A 20,973-nucleotide genomic window follows, 5' to 3' on the forward strand; every position below is an offset into this window, starting at 1 on the left:
TATGAGTTTATCGTGGGCAGACTGGATGGACCATGCAGGTCTTTTTCTGCAGTCATCTACTATGTTACTATGAAAGGGTAACCTCACCAGCCTCTGCTTAGAGGCCATATCAGCCGCCCAATGCCACAGCCAAAGAAAGCAGCGGGCAACAACACCACAGACATCTGCTTAGCCGAAGCTCTGACCAGATCATAAAGGGCATCAGCCAAAAAAGACGGCAGACTCCATACGCGGGCCAACCTCGGAGAGGGAACCCGCACCATCCTCGGGCATACCACCCGCCTGCTGTAACCAGGAAAGGCAGGCACGGGCTGCATAAGAACTGCAAACCGCCACCCTTAAGGAAAGGCCCGAGATTTCAAAGGACCGCTTCAACGCGGATTCTAGCCACCGGTCCTGCATATCTTTCAAAGCAACCCCTCCCTCCACCGGGAGAGTGGTCTTTTTAGTCACCGCCGAGACCAACACATCCACTTTAGGCATCCTCAAAGGAGCCAAGTGATCCTCACTCAGAGGGTAAAGCTGACCCATAGCCCTGGCAACCTTCAAAGGCCCATCAGGGTCAGACCATTGAGCAGAAGTAAGCTCTTGGATGGAGTCATGCACAGGAAAAGCCCGAGAAGGCTTCTTAGTACTAGCCATCCTAGGATTAACAGAGGAGGCATCGCCCTCGGTCGGATCTTCAATAGAAAGGGCTTGCAAGGTGTCAGAAATGAGTGCTGGCAGCTCGTCGCGGTGAAAATTCCGCACTGCTTTAGGTTCATCCAAATCCTGTGGCAAACAGGGACCCTCATCTGGATCATCCATCCATGAGGGCCTACCAGACTCCTCAGACTCCCCACAGCCTCACCAGAGGGGGTAAAAGGCAGAGGCGCCACCCTCAGACGGGGAATTTACCCATCTACGTTTAGCGTCAGTCCAACGCTTGGGGGAAGAAGGAAACTCAGCAGCTAACACTGGACTATCAAAACCTGGAGGGAATCCAGTCCGCAACGTAGTATCAGACACCTCCGACAGAGTCCTTTGTAACATAAAGGCCTTATGCATCAGCAGCACAAATTCAGGGGAGAAAAACTCACCCTGGCCCTCCGCCCCCGAATTAGGAGAAGCGGAGGAAGGCGCTCCTCAGCAGCCTCGGAACGAGGCATCCCCCTGCACTCAGACTCCTCCACAACCGCAAGGGCTGAGTCACGCGGCGCTTCCAAAATGGCGCCCACTGCCAGCTCCATCGAGAGGGAAGAATCACCGCTCGCCATGCCCGTACTAGCGCGAGCATCTAAGGAGCGCGCACTGCAAAGCCTCGCTGCTGACCTGCGTTTACCACAGTGGGAGCAGCGCTTAATGCCTTCAGCAGCCATCGCCCGACCGGACGGAAATATAGAAATAAAATGCCGGCTTCGCACCAAAACTTACCCTGCACAGAACGCTATCCGCAGGAACCTCCCCGGAGGAGCTGAGCACCACTCTCACCTCAGAAGACCGAGTCAACGAGCTCCGGTCACGTTGCACTGAACCAGAATCTCTGGAGAAAGCCTCAGAACAGCAACGCGGAGAAAGCCTCAGAACAGCAATGCTGAAAAAGCGTGCCCTTTTTTTTTTTTTTTACACTGTGAGGAAAGTTGGACACAGGCAGCAACAGAGGGACTCCGGAAGGAGGGGGGATGGGGTAAGGCAGGGACAAGAAACAAAACCAAGTATGCCTTCAAAGTGGGCACCACCAGACACAACACCCCCTCTCTACTGGAAAAGCACAGGAGCCACCCCAGGCAGAAATCTAGGAGCTGATCAAGCGATGTCCACACCTGCTGGGAGATAGAGATATACTGAAGGCAGAAGGGGCTAGCCGTCCAAGGTCACTGTGGTTTTTCAGTGTTCTCTATCTCCACCTGCTGGTAGGCAGATATAACCCATCAGTTAATGGATTCATCTGCTGTTGATGACAAGGAATTGTTAGATAAAGAGAGGTTGGGAGAGGAGCCGATGACAATAAATGGTGAGATGCAGCACCACTTGATGAGGTCCTTACATAAAAGGAGTCACCAACTGAAGCTCATTAGGAATGAATTTCTCCTATACTGAAATGTTGAGTTTAGGAGATCATATCTAATATAATAAAACGCACCCTCAACGTTCTGAGGACAACGTTCTGAAGCCATCTGACGTCACTCCCAGGCTGAAGGGTTCGTGGATTCGTGGTGTGAAGCCTTTAAGCCAGCCAGCCGTCTCTGCCCCGCCCTCGCGTCAAACGTCATGACGTCGAGGGCGGAAAAAAAAAAACAAATCCGGCAGCGAAGCGTCAGGGAAGGAGGCGGCGCTCCCGACGTCTAGCCTTCCCTTCGCTGTGTTCTGCCTTCTTCTGACGTCAAGGATGACGTCAAAAAAAGGCGAAACACAGCGAAGGGAAAGCTAGACGTCGGGAGCACCACCTCCTTCCCTGACGCTTCGCTGCCGGAACCGCCACGGAGGTAAATTTAAAAAGAAGAAAAAAAACAAAAAGGGATGTTGGGGGGAGAGAAGAGAGTGGCCAGTAAAGTAGAACAATGGGAGCGGGAGGGCAGGGGAGAAACGACAGCATGGATGCGAAGGGGAGGGGGCATGGATGCGAAGGGGGGGGGGGGAGAAGAGGGCGGGCCAGGCTGGGACATGGGAGAGAGAGGAGCATGGATGCGAGGGGGGGTCATGGAAGGGAGAGAGGGGACTTGCTGGAAAAGGATGAATGGAGGCGGCAGGGGACAGAGGAGCATGGATGGGCATGGATTGGAAGGGCAGGACTCAGGGAGACGGGAATTGCTGGATAGGGATGAATGGAGGGGACAGATGGGCATGGATGGATATGGATTGCAGGGCAGGGCTCAGGGAGAGAGGGGAATTGCTAGATAGGGATGAATGGAGGGGCCAGGTGACAGAGGAACATGGATGGGCATGGATTGGGAGGGCAGGGCTCAGGGAGAGAGGGGACTTGCTGGAAAGGGATGAATGGAGAGGGCAGGGGACAGAGGAGCATGGATGGGCATGTATTGGGAGGGCAGGGCTCAGGGAGAGAGGGGAATTGCTGGATAGGGATGAATGGAGGGGACAGATGGGCATGGATGGATATGGATTGCAGGGCAGGCCTCAGGGAGAGAGGGGAATTGCTGGATAGGGATGAATGGAGGGGACAGGTGACAGAGGAGCATGGATGGGCATGGATTGGGAGGGCAGGGCTCAGGGAGAGAGGGGAATTGCTGGAAAAGGATGAATGGAGGGGGCAGGGGACAGATGGGCATGGATTGGGAGGGCAGGGCTCACACTCTCTCTCTCATATACAATGTCTTTCTGACTCTCACTCTCACACACTCTGTCTCACACTGTATCACATTCACTCTCTATGTGCCACACAGTCACTCACACACTCGCTTGGTCTCATACACTCACTCTCACAGAGAATCTGTGTCACTCACACACTCTCTCTCTCGCCCACACACACACACACTCTCTCTCACACTGTGTCTCACATACACACACTCTCATTCTCACACACACACACTCTCTCACAAACACACTCACACCCAGACTCACTCTCTCTCTCACACACTCACACTTTCACTCTGACTCTCAAACAGTCACTCTCACATACACTCTCCCAAACATACACACTCCGAGGAAAACCTTGCTAGCGCCCGTTTCATTTGTGTCAGAAACGGGCCTTTTTTACTAGTTTACTCATATTATTACATGAGTTGGGCATGCACATAATTAATGATTCGCAATTACCCTTGCTAAAAGAAATTGGACTTTAATAAGGTCATTTAAACTATTGGTTTATTTATTGCTTTGTTTGTTTTTTAAGCGCTCAGCTATTTATTTAGGAATATTTTTAATGTGTATTGATGAATTTATTTATAAATCTTTTTTTTTTAATTGCTCATAGAATTGCACGACTCCTGATGAAGACACTGTTTGCCAAAACATGGCTATGTCAAGTCCATCCTTCTGTGCCACGGACACTGATCGATATACTGTTAAGGATTAAAGCCTTCTTGGTGTGACAATTGTCTCTTCTTTATTGATTCACTCACCTTAATGCTTTATCCCATTTTGTCTGTTAAGACATTATCCACCTTATAATTGAAAGAGAAAAACGCCTAGATTTCGACCCAAATCGGAAGATAGACGTTATCTCACAAAACGAATAAATCGGTATAATGGAAAGCCGATTTTGGACGTTTTCAACTGCACTCCATCGCGGAAGCGTACAAAGTTGACGGGGGCGTGTCGGAGGCGTGGCGAAGGTGGAACTGGGGCGTGGTTATCGGCCGAGGAGAGATGGACGCCTTTCGCCGATAATGGAAAAAAAGTATGCGTTTGTAGCTAGAATTTAGGGCACTTTTCCTGGACCCTGTTTTTTCCACTAATAAGGCCCCAAAAAGTGCCCTAAATGACCAGATTACCCCCAGAGGGAATCGGGGATGACCTCCTCTGACTCCCCCAGTGGTCACTAACCCCCTCCCACCACAAAAAATGATGTTTCACAACTTTTTATTTTCACCCTCAAATGTCATACCCACCTCCCTGGCAGCAGTATGCAGGTCCCTGGAGCAGTTGTTAGGGGGTACAGTGGACTTCAGGCAGGTGGACCCAGGCCCATCCCCCCCTACCTGTTACAATTGTGCTGCTTAATGCTTAGTCGTCCAACCCCCCCCCCAAACCCACTGTACCCACATGTAGGTGCCCCCCCTTCACCCCTTAGGGCTATAGTAATGGTGTAGACTTGTGGGCAGTGGGTTTTGAGGGGATTTGGGGGGGCTCAACACACAAGGGAAGGGTGCTATGCACCTGGGAGCTCTTTTACCTTTTTTTTTTTGTTTTTGTAAAATTGCCCCCTAGGGTGCCCGGTTGGTGTCCTGGCATGTGAGGGGGACCAGTGCACTACGATTCCTGGCTCCTCCCACGAACAAATGCCTTGGATTTATTCGTTTTTGAGCTGGGCGCTTTCATTTTCCATTATCACTGAAAAACAAAAATGCCCAGCTCACAAATTGTCGAATAAAACATGGACGTCTATTTTTTTCGAAAATACGGTTCAGACCGCCCCTTCACGGACCCGTTCTCGGAGATAAACGCCCATGGAGATAGCCGTTTTCGTTCAATTATGCCCCTCCACGTTAGCCTCAATAAGATTAGATATACAAAATGTTTTTAGACAATTTTAAAAATTACAACAATAATCAGCATATAGCAAAAGCAATGGGATTAAAATTGATCCATAGACCTACTACAATAAAAAAAATAATGCCTACTAAAAACCTAAAAAACTTTAGTTTACATACCTTAATAAAAATTGTTTTCAGCTCAGCTGGATCAGCTCTCTTTGTTAAAACCATCTAAAAATAAACAAAGTTATATTAGTGTATTTATTTTATAAGTGCTCTCAAAGGCAGGATGCAATCAAAACAAAATCAAAGAGGATAAAGGAAAATATTCAGTCATTTAAAAAGCATTTACCACACAGCTTAACCACTTTATAAAAGGTGCCTGAACTATTGAACACAAATATTTAAAAAAGGTCTTTCTTCCAGAACACCTACACAATATTCACCATGGTATTAACAGCATCCTCCTCAGATCCGAGTTCCTATTATATATTTCATGATCATTTTGTACCATATGTTTTAACTCTCTGTTTTGTTTTGGGTTTTTTTTAAGATGTCTGGCATGCCACATCCCCCCCCCCCCCCCCCCAAAAAAAAAATGTTTTTGAAGTGTTATTTGTAGTCATAAACCCCTGGATTCTATATAGTGCATCCAGAATTGCGCATGCAAATCAGGTCATATTCCCATTCATGTGCGCAATTATCTTAACAAGCCAATCAGTGCTAATTGCCACTTCACAGGCAATTGACAATAATTGGCATTAATTAGAATTTATGTGCAGAACTTGCCAAAGGTATTCTGTAAAGTTTTACATGTAAATTCTAAGATGCACAATTTAAAAGGGGCGTGGCCATGGAACGTTGTGGCCGTTTCTAAAATCTATGCACGCTGATATAGAATACACCCATTCCACTCCTAACTTAGTCGTCAGCATTTACACCAAGTTTTACTTGGCGTAAATATGTGAGACTAAATTTTGTCACATGGATGGCGTAAACCAAACCTAGTTTACAGAATACACCTAGGCATATCTTTTTTCAGCACCGATTTTTTTTTTTTTTTTTATTATTTTATTTATAATTTTAATTATAATTCACAAGGATAACCTTGTTAAAGCAATACAGGTAAAGAAATATATAATTTCAAGAATTTGTAACATTCTCATTTAAAATAAAAATTTACATTTCTGTCATTAAGAAAATTATAATGAGTATAATTACAAACATAAATACAAATAAATTTAACCTTTCTTAGACCCCAATAATTGCTTGGGGGGAAGAAGAGTAAGAGAAGTTATATAGGCATTAAGCAATTTAAACTAGACCTAAATAGGCACTCATGTTTACAAAATACAGGCTGTGAGTTCCAGAATTAACTTATTTCACTGTTTTAACTTCTAGAAACACTTTCAGTTGTTCCGGCGAAAAGAAATTATATTTTGTTTGACCCAATTTCACTACACACTTGCATGGGTATGCTAGAAAAAAAGTAGCTCCAATCTCTATAGTTTTTTGTTTCAAAGCAAGAAATTGTTTTCTTTTTTGTTGAGTCATTTTTGTCACGTCAGGATAGATCCAAACCTTAATACCATGGAATTGAGCTTTGATATTTTTGAAGTATAATCTTAAGATATTATTATAATCTTGTTCAAAGACCATTGCAACAATCACCGTGGCTCTGTGTATAATTATATCAGAGGATTGTTCCAATATTTCTGAAATATTTTGTAAATTAGCGGTATCTTTTCCGAGGTCTTGCTGTCCATCTTTAGATTGAGGAATAAAATATATTCTATTTATAGGGGGGGTATTGCCGCCTGAGGAATATGGAGAATTTCCATTAAATATTTATGAAAAGTATCCGTTAGTGTTTCCCCTGCTATTATAGGAAAATTCAAAAGACGGAGGTTGAGACGCCGGTTAAAGTTTTCAATTTGTTCAATCTTTCGTCGAATATCTAAGGAGTCTTTAGAAACCACACATTTAAATTCTTTCAAGATATCTACTTCTTTTTTTATAGAGTGAACTTGTGTTGTTAAATCATTTTTAACAGAGTCTATGGTATTTTTCATTTCTTCAAATTTGGTATTAAGGCTTTTTACATCACCTGACGTCTTCTGAAGTGTGTCTGTGATCTGGTCTAACATCGCCTTTAGGGTTTCCAGGGACACCTCCGAGGTCTGCGCTGCCGTGGGAACACTTCCCGCAACGCCCCGGACTATCAGTTGTTTGCCTGGGTCCTCACCAGACGCCCTCGTCGAAATCACTTCCTGATCGACGGGGTTTCTCTCCAGGGTCACTCGCGATGCCGGGCTAGGAGGGATCAGCGATATCGATGGTGGAGACAGGGAGATTTCCTCTCCCAGCAGGGTTTCCGCTTCCCCGGAGACTCCTGCAATGGGATCCACTCCCCGAATAGATCTGGAAACACCCGGGAAGAAGCGCTCAATCGGCATTTGAACCGGAGAGGAGGTTGAGGTAGGTGGAGGCACTACTCTCACCACTGCCTTGCGTTTTGTATGAGGCATTGTAAATTTGAAGAAAAGTTTTTAGTTCGTGTCCGCTGAGCGTCTCAAACACCGACTGGTGCGGCAGCCATCTTGGTTTTCCCCCATCAGCACCGATTTTTTTTAAAAATGCAATATATAGAATCTAGCCCAAGCTGATAAGAGCTAATCAGAATCACTCATATCACTCTGCTCATTATTAAATACAACTTAGCTACTTCAGCCTTTAATCACCACCTCTCTATCGGGATATCCTAACAACCCCATTTAGTCAGCATTCTTTGAAAACAGCACAGTCCTAACCGCATGCTCCTGTGTAACAGTTTTCCTCCTTATGCAAAAACTAAAATTGTCTGGTGTATCAACAGTGCTCAGTACTTTAAATCAATATTTCACAGTGTTTTCAAACAAACAGTTAAAGCACTTGACCCTCAAGGCACAATGCTGGTGAAAATCTATTTTTTTAATTGCAATTTTCAAATCACAAGCCAAAAAAACTTGTTACAAAAAAATGAGCCATACAGAAATATTTTTAAAAATTAAAAACCATAAACAAAGAAAAAGCTCCATTAGACTCCTGTAAAATTGGGGGAGGGAGCGAGGGCAAAGAAAATAAGGAAATCATTGAGGAAATAATTTATAGACACAAACCAACAGCAGGTCTCTCAATACAGCTTAAACATTATCAACGAGTCGGAGTTCAGGTAACTGGATTAAGCAATTTTTTTGTATTAAGGAAAAATCTGAACTACTCTAGAACATAGAAAATATAATTTGCTCCCACATATTTCACCATTTACAAGAAAAATAGATGCCCCAAAGCTATGCATCTCTTCTCGCATAAGTAAAAATAACTTACAGTGTTCACTTTTGCCAATCTAGGTAAATCCAAACTCTGTGTCCCAAAAATAAAGTCTGAAAATTTTGAATGTAGAGATGCATTATCATATTCAGATCTTGTTCAAAGACCAGCATTACCACCAACATGGATTTCCCACACTGAATAGGGTCTGAGGATTCCAAACAAAGCTGTCAAATTGATTACCAGGGGTATAGGTATTCCTTTCCTTCCAACTTGTCACCCAGCAAGTTCACCACTAGGAAGATAGCAAGCCTTTACAATAGGAAGATGGGAATCAGAAGGCATTACTAATACTTCCATCATATACTACTTAAAGGTCTCCTGAGTCGCCATCCCTTGGCCTAGACCTTTGGAAGTTTAATACGCTAAGGTTCAATCTTTGGCCATAAAGATAAAACTGTATGTAACAGAAGATTGGAGCAAGTTCTCCAAATGCTCCAATCTTTTGTTATAAACAGTTTTATCTTTAATTAAAGAAGCATTTACATTCTTAACCTCTTCTTTTATGGCCTCCATCTTACCATTCTGAGTTTCTAAGTTGGTCTCTGGTGCACGTACTTTAACTCAAAGTTCTGACAATAAGGTTCTAAGCTCAGTGGAGGAGTGACCTAGTGGTTAGGGTAGTGGACTTTGGTCCTGGGGAACTGAGGAACTGAGTTCGCTTCCCACTTCAGGCACAGGCAGCTCCTTGTGACTCTGGGCAAGTCACTTAACCCTCCATTGCCCCATGTAAGCCGCATTGAGCCTGCCATGAGTGGGAAAGCGCGGGGTACAAATGTATCAAAAAAAAAATACTGACACAAAAGAATCCAGTCTTACCAGCACTGTCCACAGTGCTTCCTCCCATTTGCTGCACGGGAATCACTGGCGTGGTTTTGTAAAAGAAGCCCTAACTAATTAATTCTAGTTTCCTTGCCTCTGATCATCCCTCCTCTGATCACCATCTTATAACTTTCACACTTAAATCTCCTCCCTCCCAGTCCCGTCCTATCCTATCTAATTTATCTAGGAATCTTCACGATATTGACCCTTCATCTCTATCCTCCCACATTTCAAACCTCCTCTCTACTGTGGCACCATCCACGTCTGTCAACGAGGCTGTTTCTTCTTACAACAATACTCTATCCTCTGCCTTAGACACTCTTGCACCTTTGATGACCCGCCCTGTAAGGCGTACGAAACCCCAACCTTGGCTGACTTCTAATATCCGCTACCTACGTTCCTGTACCCGCTCCGCCGAACGCCTCTGGCGGAAATCTCGGGCCCTTGCTGATTTCTTACACTTTAAGTTCATGCTGACCTCCTTCCAATCTGCTCTTTTACGTGCCAAACAGGAATATATCCAACTGACCAACTCTCTTGGCTCTAATCCTCGACTTCTCTTCACCACATTGAACTCTCTCCTCAAGGTGCCCCCTCCCCCAACTCCCCCTTCATTATCTCCTCAGACCCTTGCTGAATTCTTTCACAACAAGGTTCAAAAGATAAACCTTGCTTTCTCTACCTCACCAGCTCTCCCTCCACTAGTCCGTTCCCCTCTCTCTCCTTCCCCTCATTCCCTTTCCTCCTTTCCTGAAGTTACTATTGAGGAAACTACACTTCTCCTTTCTTCCTCAAAATGTATCACCTGTTCCTCTGATCCCATTCCCACCCACCTTCTTAATGCCATCTCTCCTACTCTTATTCCTTTTATCTGTCACATTCTCAACCTCTCACTTTCCACTGCGACTGTCCCTGCTGCCTTTAAACATGCTGTGGTCACACCTCTCCTTAAGAAGCCTTCACTTGACCCTACTTGTCCCTCTAATTACCAACCCATCTCCCTCCTTCCTTTTCTCTCCAAATTACTTGAGTGTGCTGTTCACCGCCGCTGCCTTGATTTTCTCTCCTCACATGCTATTCTTGACCCACTACAATCTGGTTTTCGCCCTCTCCACTCAACCGAAACTGCGCTTACTAAAGTCTCCAATGACCTATTACTGGCTAAATCCAGAGGTCAATATTCCATCCTCATTCTTCTTGATCTTTCCGCTGCGTTTGACACTGTCAATCACAGCTTACTTCTCGATACCCTGTCCTCACTTGGATTCCAGGGCTCTGTCCTTTCCTGGTTCTCTTCCTACCTCTCCCTCCGCACCTTTAGTGTTCACTCTGGTGGATCCTCTTCTACTTCTATCCCTCTGCCTGTCGGTGTACCTCAGGGTTCTGTTCTTGGTCCCCTCCTCTTTTCTATCTACACTTCTTCCCTTGGCTCATTAATCTCATCCCATAGCTTTTCCTACCATCTCTATGCTGATGACTCCCAAATCTACCTTTCTACCCCTATCTCACCTTGCATCCAAACCAAAGTTTCAGCGTGCTTGTCTGACATCACTGTCTGGATGTCTCAACGCCACCTGAAATTAAATATGACCAAAACCGAGCTTCTCATTTTCCCCCCCAAACCCACCTCCCCGCTCCCCCCGTTTTCTATTTCTGTTGATGGCTCTCTCATTCTCCCTGTCTCCTCAGCTCGAAACCTTGGGGTCATCTTTGACTCTTCTCTCTCCTTCTCTGCTCATATCCAGCAGATTGCCAAGACCTGTCGTTTCTTTTTTTACAACATCCATAAAATCCGCCCCTTTCTTTCCGAGCATTCTACCAAATCCCTCATTCACACCCTTGTCACCTCTCGTTTAGACTACTGCAATCTGCTTCTTGCTGGCCTCCCACCTCTCCAGTCGGTTCAAAACTCTGTTGCCCGTCTCATCTTCCGCCAGGGTCGCTTTACTCATACTACTCCCTCTCCTCAAGACCCTTCACTGGCTCCCTATCCGTTTTCGCATCCTGTTCAAACTTCTTCTACTAACCTATAAATGTATTCACTCTGCTGCTCCCCAGTATCTCTCCACACTCGTCCTTCCCTACACCCCTTCCCGTGCACTCCGCTCCATGGATAAATCCTTCTTATCTGTTCCCTTCTCCACTACTGCCAACTCTAGACTTCGCGCCTTCTGTCTCGCTGCACCCTACGCCTGGAATAAACTTCCTGAGCCCCTACGTCTTGCCCCATCCTTGGCAACCTTTAAATCTAGACTGAAAGCCCACCTCTTTAACATTGCTTTTGACTCGTAACCACTTGTAACCACTCGCCTCCACCTACCCTCCTCTCTTCCTTCCCGTCCACATTAATTGATTTGATTACTTTATTTATTTTTTGTCTATTAGATTGTAAGCTCTTTGAACAGGGACTGTCTTTCTTCTATGTTTGTGCAGCGCTGCGTATGCCTTGTAGCGCTATAGAAATGCTAAATAGTAGTAGTAGTAGTAATACAGCCCCAGACACACCCCCCCCCCCCCCCCCAATCAAAAAATAAAAAAATCTCTTTTGGCACGTGGGTAGCATGTGCCAATTTGGAAGTTACCACAGGATGCCTGAGCACATCCTGCGGTAAACTCTTTTAAGCTACAGTAAACGTGCATTAGAACTTACCACAATTTAGTAAAAGAACCCCTTAGATTGTGAGTTCTCCAGGGTCAGTAAAATACCTACTGTACCTGAATGCACATTGCTTCAACAGCTATCAGGCTGGCAGGCAGTATATGAGAAATTACATTTTAAAAAATGAAGAAATAGGCTAAAGTTACTACAGAGAGAACATGGGGTAGACTTTGTGATTTTGTTTGGTTTCTGTCCCTTCTGAAAGATGGCGCAAGGAAAGTCTGACCTAATTTTTATATGAAAAGGGGTTTATGTTCCAGGAGTGGGAAGGAAACTGTGGCGGATTCTGCTTTGGCTATTTCGTGATGGGGAAATACTACATTTTTGCATGTGTTTAGCTATTTTTATTTTTGTAACTTTATTGTATGTTATTAATTTTCTTTTGTAGGACATAAATAAAAAAAAAAAAATAATTCCAAAGTCCTATAAAACAAAATTCTTGCAAAGACTTCTTTAAGAGACTGAAGGAGTCTTAAGAAGCCACGGCAGTGTTTTTAGCTCGCAGTAGAAATCAGCTGGCGGTAAACACCGAGACACCCATAGGGATATAACAGGCGTCTCAGCCTTTACTGCCAGCTAAAAACGCTACAGCGGCTTAGTAAAAGACAATCTGATATATTCTGATTCCATCTACTGTTTCATATTGTCTGCCGGTAAAAATAACCAATTCTGTAGAAAACTTTAGCAGTGTATGAACAAATTATTTGGGATCTGCTGCAATGGGGACTTGGGCTGTCTAAGAATTCAAACATGTGTGATCACAAAATGATGGGCAGTGTAAGAGACGAGGTTAGCGTGTTGTCTTGGTCATTTTGTGTTAAAGAAGTATTGGAAACTGAGGAATGATTATTATCAGCTATGTTCTAAGAGGATGAAAAATTATATCTGCTCATTTGTTTCTAACTAAAATGCTAAACACACAACGAAAAAGAAGTCTCAAATTTCACTCTTCTGCTGACTAACATAAATAGGCAGAGTTTGACCACAGCTGGATCATGCTCAGCTTATAGTAAGTCAGTGAATACTTGGGCCTATGGGAAAGATGAGTAAATGCTGAATGAATGATGGTTTACCAAGGAGAAATGGTTGAAAAAAAATTAAAGAAAGCAGTTTTGGAAAGAAGAAAACCATAAAAGGAAAACAATTAAACCAACACACTAAACCTTTTCCTTTCAAAATGTTAAAAACCACAGTACTTCGGCTCTATAGGGTGGTGCGAGTATGCCTGAATCCATATAAATGCATGAATTCACTTCTACAAGTTCAAAAAGAAAATAAAGAGACAACTACATAATGGAAGATGACAACATCCTATACAATGGAATTCAGCACCAGAAGCAGAATGAACTGAAAGAAAATCCTATATAAGCGAGGAAGCTGTTTCCATGGGAGGCCTGACGTTGTAGTGCAGTAAAGAATAAAAAGAAAAGGAAAAAATATATACACCATGGAAAACTTGAAGCTCAACACAATTATATTAACACTTCAACTGTATATCAGTTTCTCAAGTAGTTTTTTGCTTAGATAAGAAAAAAAATCTAGGAACAATCCTTGCAATTAAGCATTTGGAAAATTTATAATTATGCCTTTACATTCATATCCTGCAATTTGCTCATAAGACACACTGTCCCCAATATATTTTCATGAAAGAAAACCTCAGGAACTATCCAGACAAGTTTGCCAACTTCTTGTTAAATGTCCTGTTCTGTGCATAAAATGACAAACTAAATGAACAAAAGCAAACAGCTGAGCTCTTATTTATAGAGAGTCCCTTCAACAGATGTTCAGGACAACAGTAAAAAGCCTACAACCTGCAACGCTCTCACTCCGAATTCTTCTCAGCTCTTCTCAGTTTGCTATGTGGGTAGTTTACAATTTGTTCTTTGCTCCATACAGACATACAAAGGAAGTAGGAAAGATTTGCATATACAAGCATATGTGTCACTAGGGGGGGGGGGTCTTTTATTAAGACACGCTAGCATTTTTAGCACACGCTAAAAATAGGCGCACGCTAAACACTAGAGACACCCATAGAAATAATGGGCGTCTCTAGCATTTAGCGTGCGCTAAAAACACTAGCGCCTTAGTAAAAGATCCCCTAGATGAATGATACTGTTATGTTTTATATTAGTGCTTGATTTTGTATTATTGTTATGTTCAGTTTGCATGGCATTTGCAGTAATGTACTATTTTGCACCATTGTTATATTTTTCAATATTGTTTGTATTGGATTATTTTATATTGTATATGTTTGTTCTCTGCTTAGAATGTCTCAGATATAGAAGCATAAAGTTTTATTAGTAGTAGTAGTATTAAGAGCCAAAAAAGTAAGAAGAATTATAAAACAGCCTTTATAACAGGACTTCCTAAACCTGTCCTGATAATGCCACACCAGTCAAGTTTTGGGATCTTGCCAGGTAATTGTAACCCGGATTGGCCACTGTTGGAAATAGGACACTGGGTTTGATGGACTTTGGTCTGTCCCAGTATGATGCTTATGAAATCCATAACTACATATGAAATAAAAGTGCACATACTGAGTTTCCAATGAATGCAAAACGTTTTCTCTTGCATAGTTATTGTGGGTATCGTGTAAACCTAACTGGCTGCGAGATCCCAAGGACAGGCTTGGAAGCCCTTTCTTACACACTCACTATTACAACCTGTGTACTGCAATCTTTCCCATTCAGCATTTAATTATTAGATTGTAAGCTCTTTGAGCAGGGACTGTCTTTCTTCTATGTTTGTGCAGCGCTGCGTACGCCTTGTAGCGCTATAGAAATGCTAAATAGTAGTAGTAGTAGTTAATTGTATGGTATGGTATGGCATGGCATAAGTGAAACAGGATTGGACAATTTTAGAGATGATAATTTCATTCTGACCAAACTTAAAATGTTATAATAAAATCAGTTTGGGATACTTTTTTTTTTTTTACTACTACTACTACTACAGCTGTTACACTTCAGAGCTCCTTGAAAAGTACTTCTGAAACACATTACACAATCCCAACTAAAGCACATGATAGATCTGAATGAGTAGTGATTCCCTTTTGAAAAAAATACTGTTCAGACACTAAGTCAAGCAAGTTGTAACGATAAGGTACTATGAGTCATTTTGGATTCTAACTTTTCTTTTAGATCACATGTGGCAAGATCCCGCTTAAGATCAGTTCGGCACTTGTTCACTCTGCCAGCCCTATGAATTCTTATCCATGTGTTTATTACCTGTTTAGACTACCATAATGCACTCTTGTCGGGTGTTAGAGGGAGTTCAAACAGTTGCAAATAGTACAAAATGTCGCTGTAAAACTGCTCTTTAACACTAAGAAGTTCAACCATGTTAATGCCTCTGTTCAAAAGTAAACACTGCCTTCCAGTGGAATATCGTATTCAATATACGACCATGTTGATTTTTAAATCTTGCTTTTGGAGTCCCCTACATTTTTGTCTTCACACCTTTGGCTCTATGTTCCATCTAGGGCTTTGCATTCTAGTCAACAAAAGTTATTGACTATTCCCTCAGTCTCGGAGGTACCCTTAGAGGGGCATAATCGAAAGGGGCACCCACATTTTCCTGAGGACGTCCTCACTGGACTCCCGGCAAAGGGGTGGGGAAACCCGTATTATCAAAACAAGATGGGCGTCCATAGCGAATGCTACATACCTGTAGAAGGTATTCTCCGAGGACAGCAGGCTGATTGTTCTCACTGATGGGTTGACGTCCTCGGCAGCCCCCTCCATCGGAAAGATTACTAGCAAAGGCCTTTGCTAGTCCTCGCGCGCCCATGCGCACCGCGCATGCGCGGCCATCTTCCCGCCCGAAACCGGCTCGAGCCGGCCAGTCCAGTATGTAGCAAGACAATACACTTCAAGGGAAGACACAACTCCAAAGGGGAGGCGGGCGGGTTTGTGAGAACAATCAGCCTGCTGTCCTCGGAGAATACCTTCTACAGGTATGTAGCATTCGCTTTCTCCGAGGACAAGCAGGCTGCTTGTTCTCACTGATGGGGTATTCCTAGCCCCCAGGCTCACTCAAAACAACAACCATGGTCAATTGGGCCTCGCAACGGCGAGGACATAACTGAGATTGACCTAAAAAATTTACCAACTAACTGAGAGTGCAGCCTGGAACAGAACAAACAGGGCCCTCGGGGGGTGGAGTTGGATCCTAAAGCCCAAACAGGTTATGAAGAACTGACTGCCCGAACCGACTGTCGCGTCGGGTATCCTGCTGCAGGCAGTAATGAGATGTGAATGTGTGGACAGATGACCACGTCGCAGCTATGCAAATTTCTTCAATGGAGGCTGACTTCAAGTGGGCTACCGACGCAGCCATGGCTCTAACATTATGAGCCGTGACATGACCCTCAAGAGCCAGCCCCGCCTGGGCGTAAGTGAAGGAAATGCAATCTGCTAGCCAATTGGATATGGTGCGTTTCCCTACAGCCACTCCCCTCCTATTGGGATCAAAAGAAACAAACAATTGGGCGGACTGTCTGTGGAGCTGTGTCCGCTCCAGGTAGAAGGCCAATGCTCTCTTGCAGTCCAATGTGTGCAGCTGACGTTCAGCAGGGCAGGAATGAGGACGGGGAAAGAATGTTGGCAAGACAATTGACTGGTTCAGATGGAACTCAGACACGACCTTTGGCAAGAACTTAGGGTGAGTGCGGAGGACTACTCTGTTATGATGAAATTTGGTGTAAGGGGCCTGGGCTACCAGGGCCTGAAGCTCACTGACTCTACGAGCTGAAGTAACTGCCACCAAGAAAATGACCTTCCAGGTCAAGTACTTCAGATGGCAGGAGTTCAGTGGCTCAAAAGGAGGTTTCATCAGCTGGGTGAGAACGACATTGAGATCCCATGACACTGTAGGAGGCTTGACAGGGGGCTTTGACAAAAGCAAACCTCTCATGAAGCGAACAACTAAAGGCTGTCCTGAGATCGGCTTACCTTCCACACGGTAATGGTATGCACTGATTGCACTAAGGTGAACTCTTACAGAGTTGGTCTTGAGGCCAGACTCAGACAAGTGCAGAAGGTATTCAAGCAGGGTCTGTGTAGGACAAGAGCGAGGATCTAGGGCCTTGCTGTCACACCAGACGGCAAACCTCCTCCAATGGAAGAAGTAACTTCTCTTAGTGGAGTCTTTCCTGGAAGCAAGCAAGATGCGGGAGACACCCTCCGACAGACCCAAGGAGGCAAAGTCTACGCCCTCAACATCCAGGCCGTGAGAGCCAGAGACTGGAGGTTGGGATGCAGAAGCGCCCCCTCGTCCTGTGTGATGAGGGTCGGAAAACACTCCAATCTCCACGGTTCTTCGGAGGATAACTCCAGAAGAAGGGGGAACCAGATCTGACGCGGCCAAAAAGGAGCAATCAGAATCATGGTGCCTCGGTCTTGCTTGAGTTTCAACAAAGTCTTCCCCACCAGAGGGATGGGAGGATAAGCATACAGCAGGCCCCCCCCCAACCCAGGAGGAAGGCATCCGATGCTAGTCTGCCGGAGGCCTGAAGCCTGGAACAGAACTGAGGGACTTTGTGGTTCGCTCGAGATGCGAAAAGATCCACCAAGGGGGTGCCCCACGCTTGGAAGATCTGTCGCACTACCCTGGATCTGAGCGACCACTCGTGAGGTTGCATAATCCTGCTCAACCTGTCGGCCAGACTGTTGTTTACGCCTGCCAGATATGTGGCTTGGAGCACCATGCCGAGACGGCGAGCCCAGAGCCACATGCTGACGGCTTCCTGACACAGGGGGCGAGATCCGGTGCCCCCCTGCTTGTTGACATAGTACATGGCAACCTGGTTGTCTGTCTGAATTTGGATAATTTGGTGGGACAGCCGATCTCTGAAAGCCTTCAGAGCGTTCCAGATCGCTCGCAACTCCAGAAGATTGATCTGTAGATCGCGTTCTTGGAGGGACCAACTTCCTTGGGTGTGAAGCCCATCGACATGAGCTCCCCATCCCAGGAGAGACGCATCCGTGGTCAGCACTTTTTGCGGCTGAGGAATTTGGAAGGGACGTCCCAGAGTCAAATTGGAGCAAATCGTCCACCAATACAGGGATTCGAGAAAACTCGTGGACAGGTGGATCACGTCTTCTAGGCCCCCACTGGGAGCCTAGGGTCCATTGAGCAGATCTCATATGAAGACGGGCCATGGGAGTCACATGAACTGTGGAGGCCATGTGGCCCAGCAATCTCAACATCTGCCGAGCTGTGATCTGCCGGGACGCTCGCACCCGCGAGACGAGGGACAACAAGTTGTTGGCCCTCGTCTCTGGGAGATAGGCGCGAGCCGTCCGAGAATCCAGCAGAGCTCCTATGAATTCGAGTTTCTGCACTGGGAGAAGATGGGACTTTGGATAATTTATCACAAACCCCAGTAGCTCCAGGAGGCGAATAGTCATCTGCATGGACTGCAGGGCTCCTGCCTCGGATGTGTTCTTCACCAGCCAATCGTCGAGATATGGGAACACGTGCACCCCCAGCCTGCGAAGTGCCGCTGCTACCACAGCTAGGCACTTTGTGAACACCCTGGGCGCAGAGGCGAGCCCAAAGGGTAGCACACAGTACTGGAAGTGGCGTGTGCCCAACTGAAATCGCAGATACTGTCTGTGAGCTGGCAGTTTCGGGATGTGTGTGTAGGCATCCTTCAAGTCCAGAGAGCATAGCCAATCGTTTTGCTGAATCATGGGGAGAAGGGTGCCCAGGGAAAGCATCCTGAACTTTTCTTTTACGAGATATTTGTTCAGGGCCCTTAGGTCTAGGATGGGACGCATCCCCCTGTTTTCTTTTCCACAAGGAAGTACCTGGAATAGAATCCCAGCCCTTCTTGCCCGGATGGCACGGGCTCGACCGCATTGGCGCTGAGAAGGGCGGAGAGTTCCCCTGCAAGTACCTGCTTGTGCTGGAAGCTGTAAGACTGAGCTCCCGGTGGACAATTTGGAGGTTTTGAGGCCAAATTGAGGGTGTATCCTTGCCGGACTATTTGCAGAACCCACTGGTCGGAGGTTATGAGAGGCCACCTTTGGTGAAAAGCTTTCAACCTCCCCCCGACCGGCAGGTCGCCCGGCACTGACACTTGGATGTCGGCTATGCTCTGCTGGAGCCAGTCAAAAGCTCGCCCCTTGCTTTTGCTGGGGAGCCGCGGGGCCTTGCTGAGGCGCACGCTGCTGACGAGAGCGAGCTCGCTGGGGCTTAGCCTGGGCCGCAGGCTGTCGGGAAGGAGGATTGTACCTACGCTTACCAGAAGCATAGGGACCAGTCTTCCTTCCCCCGAAAAATCTTCTACCCGTAGAGGTAGAGGCTGAAGGCTGCCGGCGGGAGAACTTGTCGAATGCGGTGTCCCGCTGGTGGAGAGACTCTACCACCTGCTCGACTTTTTCTCCAAAAATGTTGTCCGCACGGCAAGGCGAGTCCGCAATCCGCTGCTGGAGTCTATTCTCCAGGTCGGCGGCACGCAGCCATGAGAGCCTGCGCATCACCACACCTTGAGCAGCGGCCCTGGACGCAACATCAAAAGTGTCATAAACTCCTCTGGCCAGGAATTTTCTGCACGCCTTCAGCTGCCTGACCACCTCCTGAAAAGGCTTGGCTTGCTCAGGGGGAAGAGCATCAACCAAGCCCGCCAACTGCCGCACATTGTTCCGCATGTGTATGCTCGTGTAGAGCTGGTAAGACTGGATTTTGGCCACGAGCATAGAAGAATGGTAGGCCTTCCTCCCAAAGGAGTCTAAGGTTCTAGGGTCTTTGCCCGGGGGCGCCGAAGCATGCTCCCTAGAACTCTTAGCCTTCTTTAGGGCCAAATCCACAACTCCAGAGTCATGAGGCAACTGAGTGCGCATCAGCTCTGGGTCCCCATGGATCCGGTACTGGGACTCAATCTTCTTGGGAATGTGGGGATTACTTAGTGGCTTGGTCCAGTTCGCAAGCAATGTCTTTTTCAGGACATGGTGCAAGGGAACAGTGGACGCTTCCTTAGGTGGAGAAGGATAGTCCAGGAGCTCAAACATTTCAGCCCTGGGCTCGTCCTCCACAACCACCGGGAAGGGGATGGCCGTAGACATCTCCCGGACAAAGGAAGCAAAAGACAGACTCTCAGGAGGGGAAAGCTGTCTTTCAGGAGAGGGAGTGGGATTGGAAGGGAGACCCTCAGACTCCTCGTCAGAGAAATATCTGGGGTCTTCCTCCTCTTCCCACGAGGCCTCACCCTCGGTGTCAGACACAAGTTCACGAACCTGTGTCTGCAACCTCGCCCTGCTCGACTCGGTGGAACCCCGTCCACGGTGGGGGCGTCGAGAGGAAGAGTCCCTCGCCCGCATCGGCGAAGCTCCCTCCGCCGACGTAGTCGGGGAGCCTTCCTGGGAGGTGGCCGCGGTCGGCACCGCACGCGGTACCGACGTCGGGGACCTCAACCTGGGCGATGGGCCAGCCGGCGCCACGCTCGACGGTACCGGTGGCGCAAGCACCGCCGGTACCGGAGGGGTAGGGCGCAACAGCTCTCCCAGAATCTCTGGGAGAACGGCCCGGAGGCTCTCGTTTAGAGCGGCTGCAGAGAAAGGCTGAGAGGTCGATGCAGGCGTCGACGTCAGAACCTGTTCCGGGCGAGGAGGCTGTTCCGGGCTGTCCAGAGCGGAGCGCATCGACACCTCCTGAACAGAGGGTGAGCGGTCCTCTCGGTGCCGATGCCTGCTGGGTGCCGAATCCCTCGGCGACCCAGAGCTCTCGGTGCCGACATGGGGAGGCGACCGGTGTCGATGCTTCTTCGACTTCTTCCGAAGCATGTCACCGGAGCTCCCCGGCACCGACGAGGAGGACGTAGAATCCATCCGTCGCTTCCTCGGGGCCGAGACCGAAGAAGGTCGATCCCGGGGGGGCTGTACCGCAGGAGCCCTCAGGGTAGGAGGAGACCCACCCGAAGGCTCACCGCCACCAGCAGGGGAATGGACAGCCCTCACCTGCACTCCTGACGATGCACCTCCGTCCGACGAC

The 20,973-nt window shown here is 46.7% G+C and overlaps 1 protein-coding gene across 3 annotated transcripts in view; it reads right to left on the reverse strand.

Moving 5' to 3' along the window:
• SLC25A13 (solute carrier family 25 member 13) overlaps positions 1-20,973 on the reverse strand; it is a 424,259-nt gene that overhangs the window by 357,404 nt on the left and 45,882 nt on the right. For all 3 annotated transcript variants that reach the window (XM_030200826.1, XM_030200808.1, XM_030200817.1), the window contains exon 2: positions 5,310-5,363. In XM_030200826.1, coding sequence (XP_030056686.1) covers positions 5,310-5,363 — 54 coding nt within the window. The remainder of the gene's footprint in view (positions 1-5,309; positions 5,364-20,973) is intronic.

This window comes from Microcaecilia unicolor, chromosome 1 (genome assembly GCF_901765095.1).
Source record: "Microcaecilia unicolor chromosome 1, aMicUni1.1, whole genome shotgun sequence".
Classification (NCBI taxonomy): domain Eukaryota; kingdom Metazoa; phylum Chordata; class Amphibia; order Gymnophiona; family Siphonopidae; genus Microcaecilia; species Microcaecilia unicolor.